This window comes from Wyeomyia smithii, chromosome 2 (assembly GCF_029784165.1).
Source record: "Wyeomyia smithii strain HCP4-BCI-WySm-NY-G18 chromosome 2, ASM2978416v1, whole genome shotgun sequence".
NCBI lineage: Eukaryota > Metazoa > Arthropoda > Insecta > Diptera > Culicidae > Wyeomyia > Wyeomyia smithii.
In genome coordinates, this window is record NC_073695.1 from 121219503 (window position 1) to 121241997 (window position 22495).

General features: G+C 38.8%; 1 protein-coding gene across 1 annotated transcript; it reads left to right on the forward strand.

Moving 5' to 3' along the window:
• Window positions 1-846: 846 nt before the first annotated feature.
• Window positions 847-17107, forward strand: LOC129721652 (laminin subunit alpha). The gene is made up of 11 exons (XM_055674447.1): window positions 847-989; window positions 1972-2230; window positions 2426-2572; window positions 4504-4740; window positions 4821-4991; window positions 5045-5261; window positions 5318-5527; window positions 5585-5857; window positions 5918-6055; window positions 6120-15472; window positions 15536-17107. Exons 2-11 carry the CDS (start codon window positions 2000-2002, stop codon window positions 15665-15667), a joined length of 11109 nt encoding a protein of 3702 aa, XP_055530422.1. The 5' UTR covers window positions 847-989; window positions 1972-1999; the 3' UTR covers window positions 15668-17107.
• Window positions 17108-22495: the final 5388 nt, after the last annotated feature.

Sequence of the window (22495 nt, forward strand, 5' to 3'; positions counted from 1 at the left end):
GTAGGAGCCTTTTTTTTCTTGCTTATACTTTTGATGCAAATGGATACGGTGTTAGTAAAGCAAAGTTAAACAATATTATTTTGAGACGAAACTTGACCTGTCTGTTTATTGGACACAGACTTTGCAGCCTCCTATTAGTAGACAGGATAGTTGCGAGATTTTTGATACTAACAGTCGTTCGAGATCCGGGATTAGGATACACGACGATAGAATGCACGTTAGCACGGTGAGTACAAAAATAACATAATTTTAGTATTGTTCTTAAATTCCACGAAAGAAATAGAGAACTGTTGCACCAAAAAAAAAAACAAAAAAAAAAACAAAACAAGTTGGATTTTTCTCCGGAGCGCAGAGAAAGTCATTTTTATGTGTTGTATGCCGGCATAAACAGGACAATATCTTCCACCATTTATGATTTTTTCATAAGTACGACTGCATAAAGGGTTGAAACATGGCGTACGGAATAACCTAATTGCAAACTCTCATCACCGCGGATGATTGCTGTTAAAGATTAGCTGCAGTCGAGGTTGGAGTTAGAATAAATGTTTAAAGAGCAAAATATTCAAAATTTATCATGAGCAAGACTATTTTAAAAAGTTTTCACCTTCTTCAAACAAATTTCTGTGTGTTAATACTAATTACTAGAGATAAAAAGAATGAGCATTGTTAATTACTCGCGAGAATATAAATGCCGAAATTGAATACGTAGTCCATCGTTGTAGCGCTGTTCCTATGCGCTGGCGTCGCGGCGTTGTCATGTGCTTCTTCTTTTTTTCTTAAGTAAATCGCGATCGCAGAGAGCATAGTTCTAGTTTGAAGAAATTCAAAAACTTCAGTTGCGTGCAGACATTCGAACCGAATGGACGTGGAAAAAAGCAAGTGAGAGAAAAAAGTGGAATATTCAAATACTAAAGAGCTGAATCAGATAAGAGTTGAAGTGGGATATTAGCTTTGTGACTTGGTGATAATTAGCCAGCGTTCGGAGTCTGGTGAGTTGAGTAAAGTGGCACGTCGAGCCAAATTTGAATATGTTAATCACGTTTGGTTATAAGCCGCTCTGACTGGCTTGAAAATTTTGAATATGCAGCTTTATAGTAAAGTTTTGTGAAGTATTACGAAGAGAAAAATCAAAGGTTCACAGCGAAGAGAATTTTCAAACTAGCCACATTTAAGTGAACCATATCAGTTTTAGTTATGAAATGTGCCTATGCACCCTGGCAAAGTCATCAGCGCCAACGCATTTGAACTCAGACGAAGCATGTGAGAACGAGAAAATTGAAGAATGCATTCGTTGCTGGTTTTTCGATGAATTGTTGTTGGTTTTCGTTTGGTATAATCTTTCTTTTTCGCTGCAAAGGAAGAAATCATAAATCAAAACTAAGAAAATTAATCCAAAAAAGTAAAGTATAAAATGATCACAAAAGTTGAATGGAAAATTTAAGCCGAAGGGCAGACCAAAAAAGTTCGAAATTAGTATCATTCATTTGTATTAGCTCATTCTGGGAATGTGTCGATGATGTGTTTTTAGTCTTGATGGGTTGGGTTGGATTGTGCTGACAGAAGCGTATGTGTGGTATATTTAGAATTTTATGCTCGTTAGTGTTTTACAACAGTTTGGACCGAAGGACCGGTTGTGTTATGCACGTGTGTGAAGTTTCTAATCGAGATGGATTTTTACGATCTTCGGAAATATGTATGCAGCAAGAGGGTGTAGGAAGTATGGTGATGAAACGTGTTTAAATAAACATAACAATGTATGGATTACGCATGGTGGATCTAAGACTGTTGGTAACAATATGAATTTCAACTCATGTGTGGACAGCATTTATTTTATTTTCATCATCGATGTGGGTGCAATTATTAACGAATATTAGATACCTTTTGAATTAGCCAGCAATTAAATTTAAAAAAGCAATCAAATGGCATATAATGTTAGTAAAAATATATTCATTTTGCTCTGAAATAAATTAGGTCCGATTCGCTAAGCGGCGATCAAAAGATGGGTCGCTGTAATGTATCCACATTTACGATCGCATTGCTGTTATCCATGACGATAGCAACAGTTCGGTCGGAACTGACGCCGCCATATTTCAATCTTGCCGAAGGACGTAAAATTACCGCATCGGCCACTTGCGGAGTAGACACCGATGGTGCTGAGTTATATTGCAAGCTGGTTGGAGCAAACACTGAAAATGATCATCTCAATCAATACTCGGTTATTCAAGGACAGGTGAGTGTTTTCAGTTTCCCAGCGATCGCCCAACACAAATATTTCAAGCTAGAGTTTGCCTGAGCTGTTCGAGCTTCAACTCTTATCAGTTTTGTTCGCTTTCAATTGCTTGACCGGAAATGAGCATAGAGTTTATTCTTCGATAGTCCTATCGCAGTTCGTTTAATATTCTTCTCTCACTTTATTCTGAAATAGGTCTGTGATGTATGTGATCCGAGTCTTCCAGATAAGAGTCATCCGGCTGAGTATGCCATTGATGGAACAGAAAATTGGTGGCAAAGTCCCCCGCTCTCCAGAGGCATGAAATATAATGAGGTCAATTTGACCATCGACTTCGGGCAGGTGGGTAATTTTATGTATTCTCGACCAAGTACCAAAACATCGGAACTATCCGAAGTTTTGTGACGTATATTAAAAATTTTAATGTACGACTGCTTCGTGCCTTCAAGCGAGTTCACATGCTAGGAACAAGAAGCGGGTAATAAATAGAAATGACATAATCTTTTCTGTTTAGAAACTAGTCGGGCATATTTGATCTTCTGTTTTGTTTAGATATGACTTCATTTTCAAATGATGATTTGCAGCAGCGCTCAGTAAGTAAATAATGCTCTGTTGTTTCTAATGTATCTGGTAAAACTGGGATAACAACGGAATAACTGTACTGTAATATTTATTACTCAATCCAATGACTACAGCAGACGACACGTAACATATTTTTCTAACAAAAAAGGAGATGAATAATGATTTGATTCTTGTGTTTTCTTGGATAACTTGATCGAAGAAAAATTACCAATATATTTTTCGCATAGTTAATAGAAAAATGATATGAATTTACAAATTCCAAACCAAATCTTGTTTGATTCACATTCTTTCATATTTCCGTAATGGTTCTTAAATCTAGGCATAAATCAAAAATTCTTTAAATTTTTTTATTGGTGAAGTTATATTCTAAGGAAAACATACTGTATATAGAAATCTGAATCAATTTAAGGTTTTAAAATATCAATTTTTGAATTTTAACACTATCTCAGAAAATATTTTGATAATGTTTGCGAAATTTCAATGACTTTAAAAATACACGTACAGAAAAATATATTTGATTAATTATAATGCGATTTATTTATTTATTCATTTACATCATCTGACAATTCTCTTTCGTATTGAGTCGATAGTTAAAAAGAACCAAGCCTAGCAATTTTCTGTTCGAATTCTAGAGTACTACCACAAAAGATCAAAATAATGGTCGCAGTGGTCCAAATCATAAAAAAATAGAGTACTTTGTAATAAGGTCGTATGTCTGAACGTAAACAAAGCGAGTGAGAGTTATATCCCTTGTACTTCACAAGCACAGCTCATCTCTCACTCGTTTTGTTTACGTTCAGACACACGACGTTATCACGAAGTACTACAGAACTGTGCGCTGGATCGCTGAAGTTAGAAACTTTTTCAACAGTTGTTAAAATGCTGATCATGTACGCAGCAAGCTTAAAGTGACCGTAGTTCGTACAGTGGAATAAAAATAGCAGCATTGGTCTTGACCTCAGCATGCATTATAATGCGCGAAAACTCGTCATTTAAGATCTTAGCAACGGATTAATGCCTGCTGTATCTTGAGGCGACGTTGAAGTGTATCAAGTCCAAGCAAACGCAAGCGATCCGGATAAGAAGGGAGATTAACTGGATCACGCCAGGGTAAATCTCTCAAGACCAAACGGATAAATCTTCTCTGCACAAGCTCCAATCTCAATTTCTATGTTAGCTAATACAGAGTCCAAACCACGATTGATTTTTTAGTATGGAACGTACCAACGATCAATATAACGGTTTCAAGCAATTGGAGTTCCTGAAATCATGTCCGATTTTTGCGATGAAACTGAGTTGTCTAGTGGCTTTAGAAATTATCGCTGTACGGTAGCTTTTAAAAATCAGTTGGTTAAATGAGATTAAATTTCTGGCTAAAGGCTAATTTTGATGGTGCAAAGACCATGCTAGAAATAAACTGTTTAGGGCATCTCCTCAAAAAACAAGTTTAAGCAAATATGGGACTATGAATGATAATAACACGAAAAAAGATGCCAGTTGGGTAGCAGCCAGTACAAAGTATCATTATTGCTTGTTTCTGTGAGAAATTTCATTACTACAGATTGCTGTGTAATGCTAAACTTATTCAAATGCATGACGACTAAACGACGACAATTACTGCATTGCGCGTGCTGCAACAGTTATGCCCTTCATCAGTAATTCAACTGCTTTATATTATTTGAACTCATTAGGAATTTCATGTGGCGTATCTGTTCATTCGAATGGGTAACTCGCCTCGACCCGGCTTGTGGACACTGGAAAAATCGATAGATTATGGTAAAACATGGCTGCCATGGCAACATTTTTCTGATTCTCCGGCGGATTGCGAGACCTATTTCGGTGCCGAAAGTCTGCGTCCTATAATCAGCGATGACGACGTTATCTGCACCACTGAGTACTCGAAAATTGTACCTCTTGAAAACGGCGAGGTAAAGATGTGCCTAATATTAGGCTATTAATTCTGTCAGTCTTCAAGTTTTCAGCGAGTTAAAAAAGTCATTTGTTTCAGATTCCCGTTATGCTATTGAACAATCGTCCATCAGCCAATAATTATTTCAATTCGACGACATTACAAGAATGGACACGCGCAACTAATGTTAGAATTCGGTTGCTTCGTACAAAAAACTTGTTAGGACATTTGATGTCTGTTGCTCGACAAGATCCAACTGTGACCAGACGAGTAAGATTCTCTGAAACTCATGAGAATAAATAATTACGGTTCATCTTTTTCAGTATTTCTACTCAATTAAAGATATTTCGATCGGAGGTCGTTGCATGTGTAATGGTCACGCTAATACTTGCAATGTCCTAGACCCGCGATCCCCAACAAGAATTTTGGCATGTCAGTGTCAGCACAATACCTGTGGTATTCAATGTAATGAGTGTTGTCCAGGTTTCGAGCAAAAAAAATGGCGCCAGAATACCAACGCCAGACCATTCCAGTGCGAACGTATGTTACGAAATTTACTTATAAAAAGAAATTAGTCAATAGTCTTTGCATTTTAGCTTGTAACTGCCATGGACATTCAAATGAATGTACCTACTCGGAAGACATTGATGACAAGCGACTTTCTCTGGATATACATGGATTTTACGAAGGTGGTGGTAAATGTCAGAACTGTCAAGATAATACCGAGGGTATTAACTGTAATAAGTGTAAGAATACGTTTTATCGACCTTACGGCAAGCACTGGAATGAAACTGATGTTTGTCAACGTAAGTATTATTGGTAATGTTGACAAGTTTGTAATGGTGATCACCTTCATCTTTCAGCCTGTAACTGTAATCACTTTTATTCAACTGGAAATTGTGAAGAGGAGACGGGACATTGTGAATGTCGACGTGAGTTCAATCCTCCAAATTGTGATTCCTGTTCATATGGTCATTTCGGATATCCAAACTGTCGCCCGTGCGAGTGCAACCTTAATGGTACAATCGGATATCATTGTGAGGCTGTAAATGGAGAATGTCCATGTAAGCCCAACTTTGGTGGTGCACACTGCAGACAATGTGCCGAAGGCTACTACGACTTTCCTGATTGCGAGCGTAAGTGATTAAAGTTCGTTAACGTGGCTTATGTATATCTAAGTCTGTTTCAATCCGTAGCATGTGGATGCAATGAGATCGGGTCAGTGAGTCAAGTTTGTAGCTATGAGTCTGGTCAATGTCAATGTAAGCCGAATTTCGCTGGTCAACGCTGCGAAAAGTGTAAGGATGGGTTCTTCAACCATCCAACATGCGCATGTATGTACTCCACGTAGAAAAAAAAAAAACAAGTAGAATTTTACTATGATTACTATATTTTCAGACTGTAATTGCGATGTTCGAGGTACGCAAGAAGAAGTTTGTGACAAGGGAAATGGGAAATGTTTGTGTCGTGAGGGTTATGGAGGTGCACGATGTGACCAGTGTATTGCCGGATATTACAACTATCCAGATTGTGTACCGTGTAACTGTTCAGGCGCTGGAAGTGTGTCCACAGTTTGTGATATAACCGGAAAATGTGCCTGTTTACCAAATTTTTCTGGGCGGCAGTGTACAATGTGCCAACCTGGATATTATCAATATCCTGAATGCTTATCCTGTAATTGCAATGCTCACGGATCGATTGGGTTGTCTTGCAACCTTGAGGGTCAATGCCAGTGTGCTGATAACTTTGATGGTAAAACTTGCAATCAGTGCAAAGAAGGATTTTACAATTTCCCTGCATGTGAAGAGTGCAACTGTGATCCGGCAGGAGTGATTGCAAAGTTCGCTGGGTGTGGATCCGTGCCTGCTGGGGAATTATGTCAGTGTAAAGAACGTGTTCAAGGGAGAATTTGTGACAAGTGCAGACCGTTATACTGGAATTTAAATGCCAGCAATCCCCATGGATGTGAAGATTGTGAGTGCTTTATCGATGGAACGATTGGAGCTTTAGACACATGCGATACTAAAACAGGTCAGTGCGCTTGTAAGCCATCTGTAACAGGCCGTCAGTGCTCTGAGTGCAAAGACGGTACCTTTGACTTATTCGGAGCAAGCTTATTTGGTTGCAAGGACTGCGGATGCGATATAGGAGGTGCAGCTGATGACGTTTGTAACAAGGAAACGGGTCAGTGCAAGTGCCATCCTCGGATTTCTGGGCGAACTTGCACGTATCCCTTAACAACTCATTATTATCCTACTTTATATCAGTTCCAATTCGAATACGAAGATGGATATACACCTTCCGGTACCCAAGTACGTTATCAATTTCATGAGGACGTGTTCCCTGATTTTAGTAAACGTGGGTATGCAGTTTTCTCAGGCCTTCAGAACGAAGTTATTAACGAGGTTAGCGTAATGAAATCTTCAGTATATCGTCTCGTAATTCGTTATAAGAACCCAACTCAAGACAATGTAATTGCTCAGATTTTGATTACCCCAGACAATCCGACGGAGTTAGAACAAAAGGCGAAGGTTCTTCTAAAACCCAACGATCAGCCAGAGTTTGTAACCGTATCTGGAGCAAAGGGTGAAATTCCTTCTCCCGTTGTTTTGGATCCTGGTCGTTACACCATTAGCATCAAAACCGAAAAAAGTGTTTTCTTGGATTACTTTGTCTTGCTGCCTGCTGCTTACTACGAAGCTCCACTTTTAACTAAGAAAATCGAAACTCCCTGTGAAATAAATGAAAGCGGTCTCTGTCGGCATTTCAAATATCCAAACATTATTGAATTCAAGCCGCAAGTCGAAGCCTATGTAGCTGAAGGTGATGAATCATTCAAACCAGGAGAATACTTTAAGGACTATCAGCATCTTGATGTGATAAAAGAAGAAAATCTTCCATTGCTTACTGTTGATCAAAATGAACTGAACTACATATTGGATGTACCACGACCTGGCCGGTATGTTCTAGTGGTAGATTATATAACCAGTCGGAACTATCCGGACATTTCTGTTCTACAAATCAATCAAATTGGAAATATTGAACAGGACGGCACCGTGACTGCTTATCCATGTACTTACACTACTGTTTGTCGTCAGCCGGTTATCGATAAAGAATCTCGTGAAAAAGTATTCTATATTGATCCGAATAACAGAAAACCTATTACGGTCTCAAGTCAAGAACCGAATGGCGCAGTTGCAATCAAATCAATCACTGCAATCCCTTATGAGGAATGGTCTATTGACTACATCAGCCCAAGCCCTGTTTGTGTGATGGAGAATGAAAAATGTGTTCTTACAACTTATCGAACCGCTCCAGATTCTAAAAAGATTGAATTTGAAACTGATAACGAAGCCCGTATTGCAGAAACAAATCCAAGTGATTTATTTGACAGTGCAACCAAACTAATTTATCTGGACGTGGATGAGCCACCACTGAATATCAAAACGAAAGTTCCTAATGCCAATCGTTACGTAGTAATTGTTAAATTCTATCAACCAAATCACCCAACTTTTAACATTCAGTATCGTATCGAGGCTGATAGACAGAATTATGATGGTAAGTTGCATTTGAGGCATTGCCCCGCCAATTCTGGATGCCGTGAAATTCTACGGCAAGACAGTGGTTTTATTTGGTTCGATTTAGAAGACACATTTGATTTTACTTTGTTGAGTGGAGCTACCAAAGGAGTTTGGTTGGATTACATTTTATTGGTACCAGCTGACCAATTCTATGACGATTTACTGCAGGAGGAGACTTTTGATCAAACTAAAGAGTTCATTAAGAAGTGTGGTCAGGATCATTTCCACATTCAATTGAATGCTAGCGAGTTTTGCAAACAAGCTGTCTTCTCGCTAACGGCAGATTATAATAGTGGAGCTTTACCGTGTAACTGCGACTACTACGGATCGACAAGTTTTGAGTGTGAGCAATTTGGAGGCCAGTGTCAATGTAAACCATATATTATTGGACGACAATGCGAAGCTTGTAAAACAGGATATTATGGATTCCCGGATTGTAAGCCATGCGATTGTCCATCAACGGCTCTTTGCCAAAAAGATACAGGCGAGTGTATTTGTCCAGACCGGGTAACTGGAGAGAAGTGCGACCAGTGTAAGCCCTACACTTACGGTTATGATCAGATTATCGGCTGCGAAGAATGTAATTGTAATCCGTTGGGTGTAGCAAACAATAACCTTCAGTGTGATCTAGAAAGCGGTGTATGCGAATGCAAGTCCAATGTGGTAGATAGAGCTTGTGATCGTTGTCAGTATGGCTTTTTCAACTTTCCATATTGCGAGCCCTGTAAATGTGATATTCGAGGAACTACTTTCGAGATTTGTGATCAAACCGATGAAACGTGTTTCTGTAAGAAAAATGTACAAGGTCGTGAATGTAGCCAATGCGTCGATGGAACGTATAATTTGCAAGCATCGAATTCAGAAGGATGCACAAAATGCTTTTGTTTTGGACAGACAACACTTTGCGAAACTGCTTTCCTTCGACCATTCAATGTCAGTATGATGAAAGATGTTTCATTGAACACAATTAAGTTGTCGGGTGGAAAACCCATAATTTCACCTTGGCTGGTTGATGGTGATATTATGATTAACGAAACATCAGCAGAAGTAGCACTGAGTGATGTGGATAATGAAGAGTTACTCTCCGGATTAGCGTATTTCGGAATGCTGGATTACCTCCTGGATTTGAATAGTCACATAACTGCATACGGTGGTTATTTAACGTACAAAATATACTACACTAATGGCCTTTTTGGTAGTTCGCTTATAGGACCTGATGTTATTTTAGAGGGAAAGAATATGGTAATCACGCATCAGAGTATTGAACAACCAGCTTCAAACACATTGTTCAGTGGACGAGTTCAAATGGTGGAATCTAGTTTCCAGACTGCAGCCGGTGGTCCCATTTCACGTGAACAATTCATGATGATTCTACGTGACTTGAAGGCGATCTACATTCGAGCGTCCTATTGGGAGAATGGCTTGTCAACAATTGTGTCGGATGTGAGTTTAACAATGGCTCATGATGATCCCGGTCACTACGACATGTATGAAGAGCTAGCAGTTGAACGATGTACTTGTCCGCCAGGATATACAGGATTATCGTGTGAAGATTGTGCACCTGGATATTATCGTGATCCTAATGGTCCATATGGAGGGTATTGCATTCCGTGTCAATGTAACGGGCACGCGGAAACTTGTGATTGTAATACTGGAATCTGTAAAGATTGTCAACATTATACAACAGGAGATCATTGTGATCAGTGCATTGAGGGTTATTATGGTAACGCAACACGAGGATCTCCTAACGATTGTATGATATGCGCTTGTCCACTGCCGATTGAATCGAATAACTTTGCCACTTCATGTGATGTTTCTGAGGATGGATATGAAATCCATTGCGAGTGCAAGCCAGGTTACACGGGAGAAAAATGTCAGAGTTGTGCATCAGGATTTTTCGGTGAACCGGATATTGAGGGTGAGACTTGTCGACCATGTGATTGTTCTGGTAACATCAACCCAGACGAACCAGGTTCCTGTGATTCCGTATCGGGTGAATGTTTACTTTGTTTAAACAATACGTACGGAAGGGCTTGTAATCTTTGCGCACCTGGCTTCTATGGAGACGCAGTTCAATTGAAAGATTGTCAAAGCTGTATTTGCGATACCTTGGGCACAGAACATTGCGATAATTTTGTTGGTACATGTAACTGCCATACAAATGTGATTGGTGAAAAATGTGATCGATGTGAAGACGATCATTATGGGTTCGAATCAGGTCATGGTTGTAATCCGTGTGACTGCGGAATTGCCTCTAACAGCACGCAGTGCGATGATCATACTGGTAAATGTGCTTGTAAGCCCGGCGTTACTGGACGACAGTGTGACCGTTGCGAACCTGGTTATTGGAATTATACTGAAGAAGGTTGCGTTCCATGTTCATGTAACACGGACTATTCAAGAGGACTGGGATGCAACGCTCAAACCGGGCAATGTGAGTGTCTGTCGGGGGTTGTAGGAGAGAAATGTGATTCATGTCCCTACAGGTGGGTTTTGATCCCAGACACAGGTTGTCAGATTTGTGATGGGTGCCATCATGCCTTGTTGGATGTGACGGACGCACTTAAGGAATTGATAGACCCAGTGTTGCATGACATTGAAACTGTAGCCGATGATTATTACACCTCTCAGAAATTAAATTACTTCAATGATTTAGTAGATAAAATCGAGCCCGCCGTTCGTAAATTGGACCCTCATGGTGTAAATTTGAATCCTTCGCGACAACAAGTAGAGTCTCTGGAAATGGATGTGAAAAACCTGGATCGCCGTATTCAGTATGCTGATCAAAATACTAACGATCTTTCGTTAAAAAGTGAACAATTGCTTAAAGCTTCTTCCGGAATTAAAGACTCGTGTAGGTTCGCGAACATCAACACCAAAAATGCTATTAATGAGGTAGAAAAGTTGGCAGAAAATCTAGGTAAATCAGAAACTAACAAGCTTGATCAAGCATACGCCGAGGCAGTAAATTATCTTGATTTGATCAAACAGTACTCGGCTACTCCAGGAAGTTTAAATGTACAATTGGAAAATGCAACTGAACTGTTGGCGAAAGTTGGCGACTTTGCACGTCCGGTGCAGGATCATTATGAAAGGCTCAACAAATTACTCTACAATATTGGTGAATTCGATGTAAAGCTGGAGGACTTATACAACTGGAGCTTAAAAATAGAAGAAGAAAGTCGCATTACGGCTAAATTGAATAACAAGAACAAGGGCACATTGGATTCGAAGTTTGATACTGTATCTGCTCATTCGAAGGAAGCTCTGGATAACATAGAGAATGCCAAAAAGTTGATTGACAATTCCTCCAAACTTAGTTTGGATATTTTCACGACACACAATGAGCTGGATATCGCGAATTCTGAACTAAAGCAATTGAATACCAAAGTTGATAAAGATTTACCTGAACAAGAGAAGAGATATCAAGATTTATCAACTAATATTCAGGAATCGATTGAATATGCCGCAAATCTTAAAGAGGAATCTCAAAGGCTGACTGCCAATTATTCCAATGTTACCGCAAATTCAGAAACGGCACTGAAAGCTGCGACCGCCTATTCAAAAATTGCTTCTGCGGTTAATGCGGCCAACGAGAATATTGAACATACACAACTGTTGGCAAACAACGCTACAGATTTAACTTCCGGAATTGAGCACCGTGCAGGAGAATCCGATGGAAATTCTAGAGAATTGTTAAGTGATGCCATACGATCGTTACATTCATTGCAGACTGATCTTGAACCACACATTAACAAGTCCGTGTCTACTGTTGATCATATAGAAAATAGTAATCAGGCGAGCGATGACATATTATACTCTATAAACCAATCACTGGACGGAATACCTGATGAATCGTTCACTAACACCTGGGAAAATGCTCGCGATCAAGCAATAGATGCCTTGAACGACTCTCAGAATGCTCTGAAAATCTTGGATCCTATCATAACCGACCTTCCGAAAAGTGTCTACGCAGCGGATCAGTTGCCGAAAGATATCGATAGAACTAACAAGGATATCCAACTCGCTGTCAGTCAAATTGAACAATATAAACGAATGATTCCTAAAGTTGAAATACTTGTTAATGAAGTAGAAGAGAAGCAAAATAAGATCGATTCAATAGTAAGTGATGTTGGAGATCGGTTGGAATCGTTGAAAAAACAAATCGCCAGTGCTAGAGCTTTAGCCAACAGTATTAAATTTGGAATGACGTTCCATCCTAACACTACTCTCGAGATCAAACCACCGGAAGTGCTTTCACAAATGGCTACGAACTCTACAGTATCGGCCTACTTTAAAACTAACAAACCAGAAGGTTTCCTGTTCTATGTAGGTAATGAGGTAAAACCAGATGCGAAGAAAACTTCTCGTGACGATTATATGGCGTTGGAGATTGAAAACGGTTATCCGGTCTTATCGATTGATTTAGGTAATGACCCCGAAAAAGTAATAAGTCCAAAGTACGTGGCGGATGACAAATGGTACCAAGCTATCATCGATAGGAGTGGTAATAACGTTAAGCTCACAATTAGAGAAGAGTTGGAAAATGGTACGGAAATGATTCACCCGAAAGAGCAAATTTTACCAGGTGCTTACAATGTGTTTAATGTTGACCAGAACAGTAAACTTTTCGTGGGAGGTTATCCACCTGAATATAATATGCCGGTTGATGTGAAGTCAGGTGAGTTCGATGGTCAAATTCAGAATTTGCAAATAGGTGGCGAACATGTTGGTTTGTGGAATTTCGTTGATGCTCAAAATGTACAAGGTGGCGTCGAACGCGATAAATTGTTAGATGAAGACAAACCTACGACAGGTTTTAGATTTGGCGGTAATGGATATGTGATGATAGATGCCAAGTCGCATGCATTTAGACATCATTCGCATATTCAGTTCCGTTTCAAGGCCTCACAAGACACACAAGATGGACTACTATTCTATGCAGGAAGAAACCGTCACTTCATATCTGTTGAGATGAAACAAGGTGCAATTGTATTCCAGTTTAAGTTAGGTCAACACGCTGAAGCAGTTACAATTGGATCGAGTGGATCATTCAATGATGACAACTGGCACGTAGTTTCTGCGGAACGGGATGGTGCAACTGGCAAGCTCACTGTTGATGGTAATGTTGTATATCAGGAAACATCTCTTGTTAACCTCCCAGGAAATGTTGAACCATTGAAGATCTCAGAATCAATGTTTTTTGGAGGATATCCGGGCAAGATTAATCATTCCGAAGTAACAACCAAAGGTTTTGATGGCTGCATCGATGATGTTTATATTCTGGGTACGAAAGTAGATTTGAGTATTAACCAAAAGGCGCTGGATGTGCGCCCCGGATGTCCAATGAAATTTTCATCTCTTTTATCGTTCCCACCACACCAGTTTGGGTATGTTAGCCAGCCAGGAGTAGTCTCTTCGAATGGTCTACAAGTCAACATTAAATTCAAAACTGTTCAAGGTCATGGTGTTTTATTCTATACTTCGAACAACGATCAGAGCGGTACATTTGGGTTGACAATAGAAGCAGGAGTTTTAGTTTTGAGAAGTTCAAAAGAAGAACTTAACACTGGTAGTAATCGGTACAATGATGGTGAATGGCACGCTGTTACTGCTACTCATGATAATGATCGTCTCTCGTTGGTTGTTGATGATAGTGATCCATTTGTGTCCGATGAAGTTCCTCCACCTTTATATATCGGTGATGGAGAAATTTATTTCGGTGGCTTACCCAAAAATTTCGTTACGCCAAAAGGAGCGATCGTTACCCCAGCATATTTTTGGGGATGTCTCCGTGACGTTACTGTCAATGGTCAAATTGTTAACTTCGCCAATTTGAAAGACAAAAAGTCTGCTGTTTTAGACCATTGCTCTAAGGATATTTTTGCAATTAGTGCAAGCGATGTGCCACTGTATTATCCAGATGGAGCAAGTGAACCAGTTCTGTTCTCTGGATCACGTTTCGACGTCAAATCCGATGTTGACAAAAATAATGAAATTGATGGTGATAGTGACGAGGAATCCAAACCATGGTCTAAAGCGAATGAAACAGATGTTGAAATAGCTACTGACTCAAAAGTTGATCATACAACAACACAAACAACTACCACTACATCTACAACTACAACTCGTCCAAGGCCTCCACCAGAAAAACCGGAACCTACATGTAAACTTCCTGTTGTTCCAGATCAAGATGTAGATTTTGATGCAGGTTACCGATTCGGAACTGGACCTTTCAGTCATATTGAATTCAATGAAATACCACAAAAGGCCAAGAAGCAATACGAGTTCTCACTCAGTTTCAAAACAGAGTTTTCGGAAGGAGTTCTCTTCTATGCTTCCGATTCTCGTCACACTGATTTTATTGCCCTATATTTACGAGGTGGTAAAGTCTTCCATTCTTTCAATTGTGGTTCTGGATCTGCTAATATGAGTTCAGAACGACAGTACGACGATAACGAATGGCACACTGTACAATTTTCTAGATATCACAATAAGGGTAAATTAGTTGTTGATAGTGAGGATGAGGTTCATGGTGAGTCAGCTGGAAACACTAGAACTATGCAAATGCAGGCTCCATTCTTCGTTGGTGGTGTATCTGGAGGAGAGCACTACGAAGATGTCGCACTTAATCTCAAAATTGATAAAAATATTCTGGAACGAGATCAGTTTGTAGGATGCATAAATGATATTCAAGTATTCAATCGACCTCTCGGAGCACCCTCCAATATAACGCAAACCATTCCGTGCTCGTCGCAGGTTGAAAGCGGAGTATTCTTTGGAAAAGGAGGAGGTATTGTTAAGCTTCGTGAGAAATTTAAGGTTGGCACAGAATTGACTGTTAGCATGGATATTAAACCACGATCGCCAACTGGTCTACTAATGTCGGTTCATGGCAAACGAGCTTTCTTTGTGCTGGAATTAATAAATGGAAATATTAGTTTGACGGTGAGCAATGGTGACGAGCCATTTACTGCTATGTACGTGCCAGATCCTACTGAAAATTTATGCGACGGCCAGTGGCGTACGATTACCGCAATCAAATCTTTCTACGTGATTACTATCAAAGTCAATGACGTTAGTTCCAATCCGGCCATTGGTGATGCCCGCTCAGGATCAACAGATACTACGAGACCATTGTTCCTTGGAGGACATCCTCATATGCAAAGGGTACGTATTTAATCATTTCTCTGTGCAAGTTGCAGTTTTTATGTTGCAGTTTTTATGTTACAGATACGAGGACTAACCGCTCGCGAGCCTTTCCAAGGTTGCATTCGAAATGTGGCGATTCGCAATCAACCGGAACAAATAACACCCAAGATGACTATCGGAAATGTGCAGACCGGGTTCTGTCCAACGATTTGAAGACGGTTTGGAATATAAACTAAACGTTTTTTGACAGTAAATGTAGTAGGAATAAGGTTTGAGTTGCGTAAGGAAATATTTGACGACGAAAGAAGGCTACGTTACATGGAAATTCTTAGATTTAATCTTTATCGTTTAGAATGGACGACTAAGCCCGACTATTTACAAGGAGAGATTTTGAGAAAATATTTTAAGCAGTTGGCTGATTTAATGCTATTTGGGTTATTTAATGCTTTATTGCACGCTCCTGATTTCCGAAAATTTGTTTTTTATAACATATTAAAGACAGATTCATACAAATACGGATATCTATGTACTTTGTATTGTGTTTAAAAGCTCTCAGCTCGAAACATATCCCCAGGAAATCCCATATTCGGAACCTAGAAAACCAATTATTCCTGACAATGATTCAAATGTAGAGAAGTCGCTGAATCTTATAAATGTCAAATTATCGACGACGGGTAATATATGGAAAGCTAAGTGTTATAGTTTTTTAGTCGAGCTTAGCTGTCTTTTTTCTATGTTGGTGTATTTTACTCTATTTTAATTTTCCGTTATTCTTTTGAAACATCATGAAGGTATTAAAGTGGATAAAATCAACAGAAACAAAATTGAAGAAAAGGTCATACAGTCATCTATTTTGATATATCACATTGATTTGAAAGCAAAGAAAATTATTATAAAGTAAAATAACAGTATTGTATAAGAAAAATAGCGCAGGCGATAGTCTACACTAGGGGTTTCCGAATCTTTGGCCCTGCGGAGCATTTTTTCAAGTTAAAATTTCCCGGGTAAAAATGTGACAGAAAAAAAAACAAATTTTTGAGTTTGGGTTTTGTGGTTATCAAAAACATCGTCGAGCACTTACAACAGCTTTGCAGAGCATCAAGTACTCCGCTCCGGGAACCCCTGGTCAACAAGATTATTGTGAAAATATTATTATCTGTAAACATGCTGAAATGTGAAAAAAGCAATCAAGTAAATTTTGATACAGTACTATATAAAACTAATATACCTATTTTTTGGAACCATTGCAGAGCTAAGCTAAAAATTAAATTCGCATGAGTAACTCGTTTCAATATGTCAATTTTAGTATTGTTCGCAGACTCCAATATTAAGTTAAATTGAATAAAGATTTTCATAATAAAATTATCAGATAATAAAGCAGGAGGTAAAAATGAAAACTTTCAAATAAATAGAGCTATCCTTTGTTATGCCACCGAATTTATAAAATTAGAATGTTGATTTTAAGTAGGAATTTGGAACCTTTTTATTCTATGCAAAATTATTAATCGAATTAAGTTGAATTGTGATTTGCTATTGTGACATCAAAATATTGGAAGAGTGAAAGTGTATTATTTCCAAACTTATTCAATATTAGAATACATCAAGCTATTTTGTACTCATTCTAAATAAATAAATCATCAATCTTTTCAGCAACCAGTCTGTATAAGATCTCCGAAATATCACCAAACTATCCCCGTCATGTCACTGTAAAGGTATTGCCGTAAAATTTGACGCTTGAAATACGTGTCGCAAGACTAGAAACTTCATAGAAAATTATCGAAAAAAGTTTTTTTTTTACGTATGACTTACCGTAAGGGGTCCATTTTGAGATCTTACCGTATGGGGTCCATTTTGAGATTTTTTTCGCATGTTGGGAAACATTTTATAAGTATCGTTTATTTCAGCGATTCTCAACCTGGGGTACGCGAAAGCCTACAGGGGGTACGCGAAAGAAAAATCAATAATGGTGGATAAAGCAATTATTTCTCATAATACTTCATTTGTTGTTCAAACTTTCTCTTAAAATATGACTGTAGCAAACAAACAAATCATAGTTCAATTTGAACCTGAACTAGATTAACGGCAACATGATCTACCACTATACTCTCCCACTCCGCGAGAATATTCCAAAGCAGGGGGTACAATTGATTTGAAAAATATCGCTAAAGGGTACGCGGACAAAAAGGTTGAGAACCGCTGGTCTATTTCATTGCTACTTAGACTTTCTGCCTTTTATTCATTGACGTCAAAAATATACACCCACCTATAGTTGTTGTACAGTCACCTTGAGGTGACAAAAAAAAAAAACAATGTCCACTGTCCTTTAAACTTTCGCTTTTGAACCAGTAAAATGCAGAAAAATGAATCGTCACGGCTATTTACTCCTTTCCTGCCACTGCTCCTGCTGCTATTACCAGCAACACCAGTGTAGATAGCAGTGTGAGCTTATTTTTGTGTGACAAAACTATTTTACTGTAAGTCTATTCAGAAGTAAAATGCGCAATAACATTTCAATAATGTATAGCGATATAAAATCGACACACATGTTTACGGTTTATGCATCATTCGATTTCTGTATTTTATAAGATTTGTTATTGGCATCAATTGTACGACATAATATGTTATAATACTGCGTATTTGAAAAACAATATTTACAAGTCCAACTTTAATTTAAAATCGATATCATGCAAAATATCATCTCCCAGATGGTCTCGAGGTACGATGCTGGCCTAACAAGCCAGTTGTCGTAGGTTCGAGTCTCGTCTCGGGAGAGACTGTTAGTGTCAGTAGGATCGTAGCGCTAGCCCCGTAATTGTCCTGTACACTGAATAGTCGGCTGCGAAGTCTGTGTATAAATAAACAGAAGGTCAAGTTCCAAATCGGAATGTAGCACCAAGGCTTTGCTTTGCTTTATCATGCAACCAACCACGCGCACGCTTCCCATACACAGATATCGCCTAAAAGGAGCCAAATATTGCTTTTACACCTCGCATCTTCATCGCTATCACGTTATTGGTCGTTTCATCAATCATCCAACTACACTAAAATCGCTTTTTACGCGGGGAATACGTGCCGCGTAAAAAAAACCGCATAAATTCCGGAATCCGTGCAAAAAAAACGCGTAAGTTCCGGAATCTGCGTAAAAAAACCGCGTAAATTCCGGAATCCGCGTAAAAAAAACCTGGGTAAGTTTTGCAATCCGAGTGAAGAGAACCGAAATCCGCACAAAAAAAAAATACCGCGCAAATTCCGGAATCCGCGTAAAAAAACCCGCGTAAGAGCGACCTTAGTGTATTCCCGTAGAAGATGATCGGCTTTATGTGTTATGTTTAAGAGCCAGTTCGCGAGAACCGCAACCACCTTTACAAGGGAGGTTGTATCGAGGTTATTCGATCGGACTGAAACTTTCGTGGTTTGTTTATCTATATAATAGAACAATGTTTTGCATAATGTCAGATTTTTTGAAAAGGGGTAAGTGGGGTAAAAAAGCACGTCAAGAATTGATGTCCAAAAGTTGCAAAAAACGCAAAACTGTTATAACTTTGTATAAACTGAATCGATTGTCATGAAAATTGGCATGTTTATTCTACTCTATAAAGGCAACAAAATGAGGGTTATTGTAGGAAAAAATGGGTTTTCTCAGACATCTTCATAACGGCGCATTTTTTGAATATATCTAATGACAGCTCTTGAGTTTCACTACAAAACGTATTATTTGGATTTTAATCCTAGATCTGTTGGCAAGAGAAAAACTGCTGTGAAAATCACCTTCTTTTTTTAGAAAAATGCGAATATCTCATCATGTATTCTCGATAGCAACTTCCAATGACAATCGATTCAGTTTATACAAAGTTATAACAATTTTACGTTTTTAGCAACTTTTCGACATCAATTTTTGACGTGCTTTTTTACCCCACTTACCCCTTTTCAAAAAATCTGACATTATGCAAAACATTATTCTATAATATAGAGAAACAAACCCTGGAAGTTCCAGTCTCCGCGAATTGGCTCTTAATGTTTAATTTGCTTTGCATTTTGTGTGCGCAGTGGACTGACGTCAATATGGATACTTTGTACATCCTGCCTGCGTTGTTAGTTAACCGTTTCGAAGTTTATCGTTAGTGTTCTGACCGGACGATTACGGACGTTTTGCCCATTTTTATACCCTTGTTTTATGTTTTTTTGGCTTTTGAACAAATGTTGAAAAACATATACAGTGTCGGACATAAGTTAAGCAACTGGGTGGTACAACAGATAACTTTTATTATTGCTTGAAGTAGAATTACTTTTGCAAGTATTTATACAATCCACATGTTACTTTAACTGTTTATTTATTTATTTATTTATTTCGTCAAGCAAATGTAGACTACAGTTATAATAATACAATGTTTTCTTATATTCTACACATTGTTTCCAGTAGTTAGTCGTTTTTTGATTTGATTTCTGCCCATAGTGATGTCGATATTTTCGCAGTGCTGATTATAGTGACGCATCATGCGATTTATTGGGCCATTGAGTAGTTAGTTCTGTGGGAGTTTTCCGAAAATATTTAAGATTTCTTAATTGACGACTGGGTGCATAAAAATTTAATTGCGATAATGATTTAGAAGATTGCACGCGTTGAGAAATAAGGTCATTGATAAAATAAAGCATTGAAAGTTCGCAGCGTTCTTTAAGCATGCAGCGTGCTTCATATGATGGTAAGGGAAATGCTGTCCGATTCAGCTTACGAAGCGCGTACAAAAGAAATTGTTTTTGGACAGATTCAATGCATTCTACATGTGTTACAATATAGGGATTCCATACAATGCTACAGTTTTCCAGAATTGGTCGGACGTATGTAATATATAATAGTTTGATTGTATATGGGTCTTAGAAATAATGGCCGAAGCGTTTTCTAAAGCCATTATTGTGTTATAATGTTCTATGAATGCAAGTTTGGAGTCCCTTACGATTTTGCATTTTTCTACTGGTTGGTTTCCTAAGAAAATGTCTGTTAGTGGTGTTACTGTTTTTCTGCTGAAGGCTATTGAATTACATTTTTTAATGTTGAGTTGCAATAGACTTTTGTTGCACCAAGTGTAGAATACATTAATTTCATTCTGGAATATTTCGAAGTCTTCTGCATTGATTATCTCTATAAAGAGTGTCATGTCGTCAGCATATTCAAGCACATGTATTGATTTAAGAAGAAAGGAAATTCACGTACAATATAAAAAGAAGAGGGCCCAGGTGAGAACCTTGAGGAACCCCAGAAGTTACTTCTATTGGGTTTGAAAAGGAATTCTGGAAGCGAACTATTTGTGTTCGTTTTGTTAAGTATGGCTGCAGCCATTCCAAAAATTTTGTTTCCATTCCGTATTTTTCGAGCTTGAAGAGCAAAAGAGGTATGTCGATTCTGTCAAATGCCTTGCTAAAGTCCGTATAAAGAGCTTCTACGTGGTTGCCGTTGTCCATTACAGTCAAAGTGAAAGTTATGCATTCCAAAAGATTTGTGGTAGTTGATCGGCCCTTATAAAGTTGTAATTTGGTTTTTTACTTGCTGAAAATTGGCACTGAATATGAAGTTTCCCAGAGTTCTGGAAAAATTCCATTCATCAGAGACATATTAAAGAGGTGTAGTAAAGGTGTAGATAGATCTTCTGCCAAGTTTTCGAGAAAAATCGGAGCCATTCTGTCAGGACCAGGACCTTTCGTAGCGTCTAAAATTTAAAGTGCGTTCTGAATTTCGAAATTCGGATATTAAATTGACAGATAAGGAAATCGAAAATTCAGGAAAATACGAGAAATATTCGCGGTCGCGATCTGTTTCTCAAATGTGGTGTATATTTCTTGAAAAAATGTGGCAAAAAGACTACATATTTCATTACTAGTTTGTCCTACATAACTGTCAAGATGCATTCGTGATGGAAAGTTTTTTTTTCTCATATCATTTATTTGACACGGCACAAATACAATTTAATGTTTAACGGCGCCAATTATATCTGAAGACTTAAAATCTTAAAGCAAATTTTTTATCCTCGCTGCCGACTACGAGCTGAAATTAAGTCTATCTTAAAACTAGGATGTATTTTTCAATCACTGTTTTGTAGTTTGATGGTCTGATGCTCTTCGAATGGCCATGAATATGCAGCATGTATGGATTTGTTCTGCTGAGCCACGATGTCATGAGCTGGAAGAGGGGCTTGTAATTCTCGGGTCCTGAAGGTATTGTGCGGGGGCTAGTTGCTGGTTATGGTTCGTTGTTGTTGTTCGCTGGTGTTCAAGTGGCCTATGGTATGTGCCGCTGAGCCAAGATATCACTGAAGGCCTCGGGTACTCAGGTCCTGGTGAATTCGTGTGGGGTGCAGTTGTTGATTCCAAAACCTCTGCTTAAGGTTCAAACGTGTTCTTGTCGTTTTGTTGGGTGTAGACGGAGGGGAACGGGACTAGACTGGGGCATGGATGGATTTTAGGAAAACGTATATAAGGGACATGTAGGATAGGTCACGGCTCGCCAAGACATCACGAACAGGAACAGTTGGCCGTCTACCTCCGGCCTGAAGGAAGGCTACTAATTTAGACCTGGCGTCACGGTGGACAGGGCATGACCAAACAACGTGCTCTATGTCGTGATAACCTTCACCACAGGCACAGATACCGCTTTCTCCGAGCCCAATACGACGGAGATGCGCATCAAATCTATAGTGATTGGACATAAGCCGAGACATCACGCAAATGAAATCTCGACCTACATCCAACCCCTTGAACCACGGATTCGTCGATACCTTGGGTATAATGGAATGTAACCACCTTCCCAGTTCCCCTCTGGTCCAAGAATTTTGCCAACTGATGATCGTATTCTGACGTACAAATGCAAAAAATTCATTAAAAGCCCACCTTAGCCAAAGAGTCCGCTTTCTCATTGCCCGGTATCGAGCAGTGAGAAGGGACCCACACTAAGGTAATCTGAGAAGATTTTCCGGATAAAGCACTCAGATGTTCCCGTATTTTCCTCAGGAAATACGGAGAGTGCTTAACAGCTTTCATCGATCGGAGAGC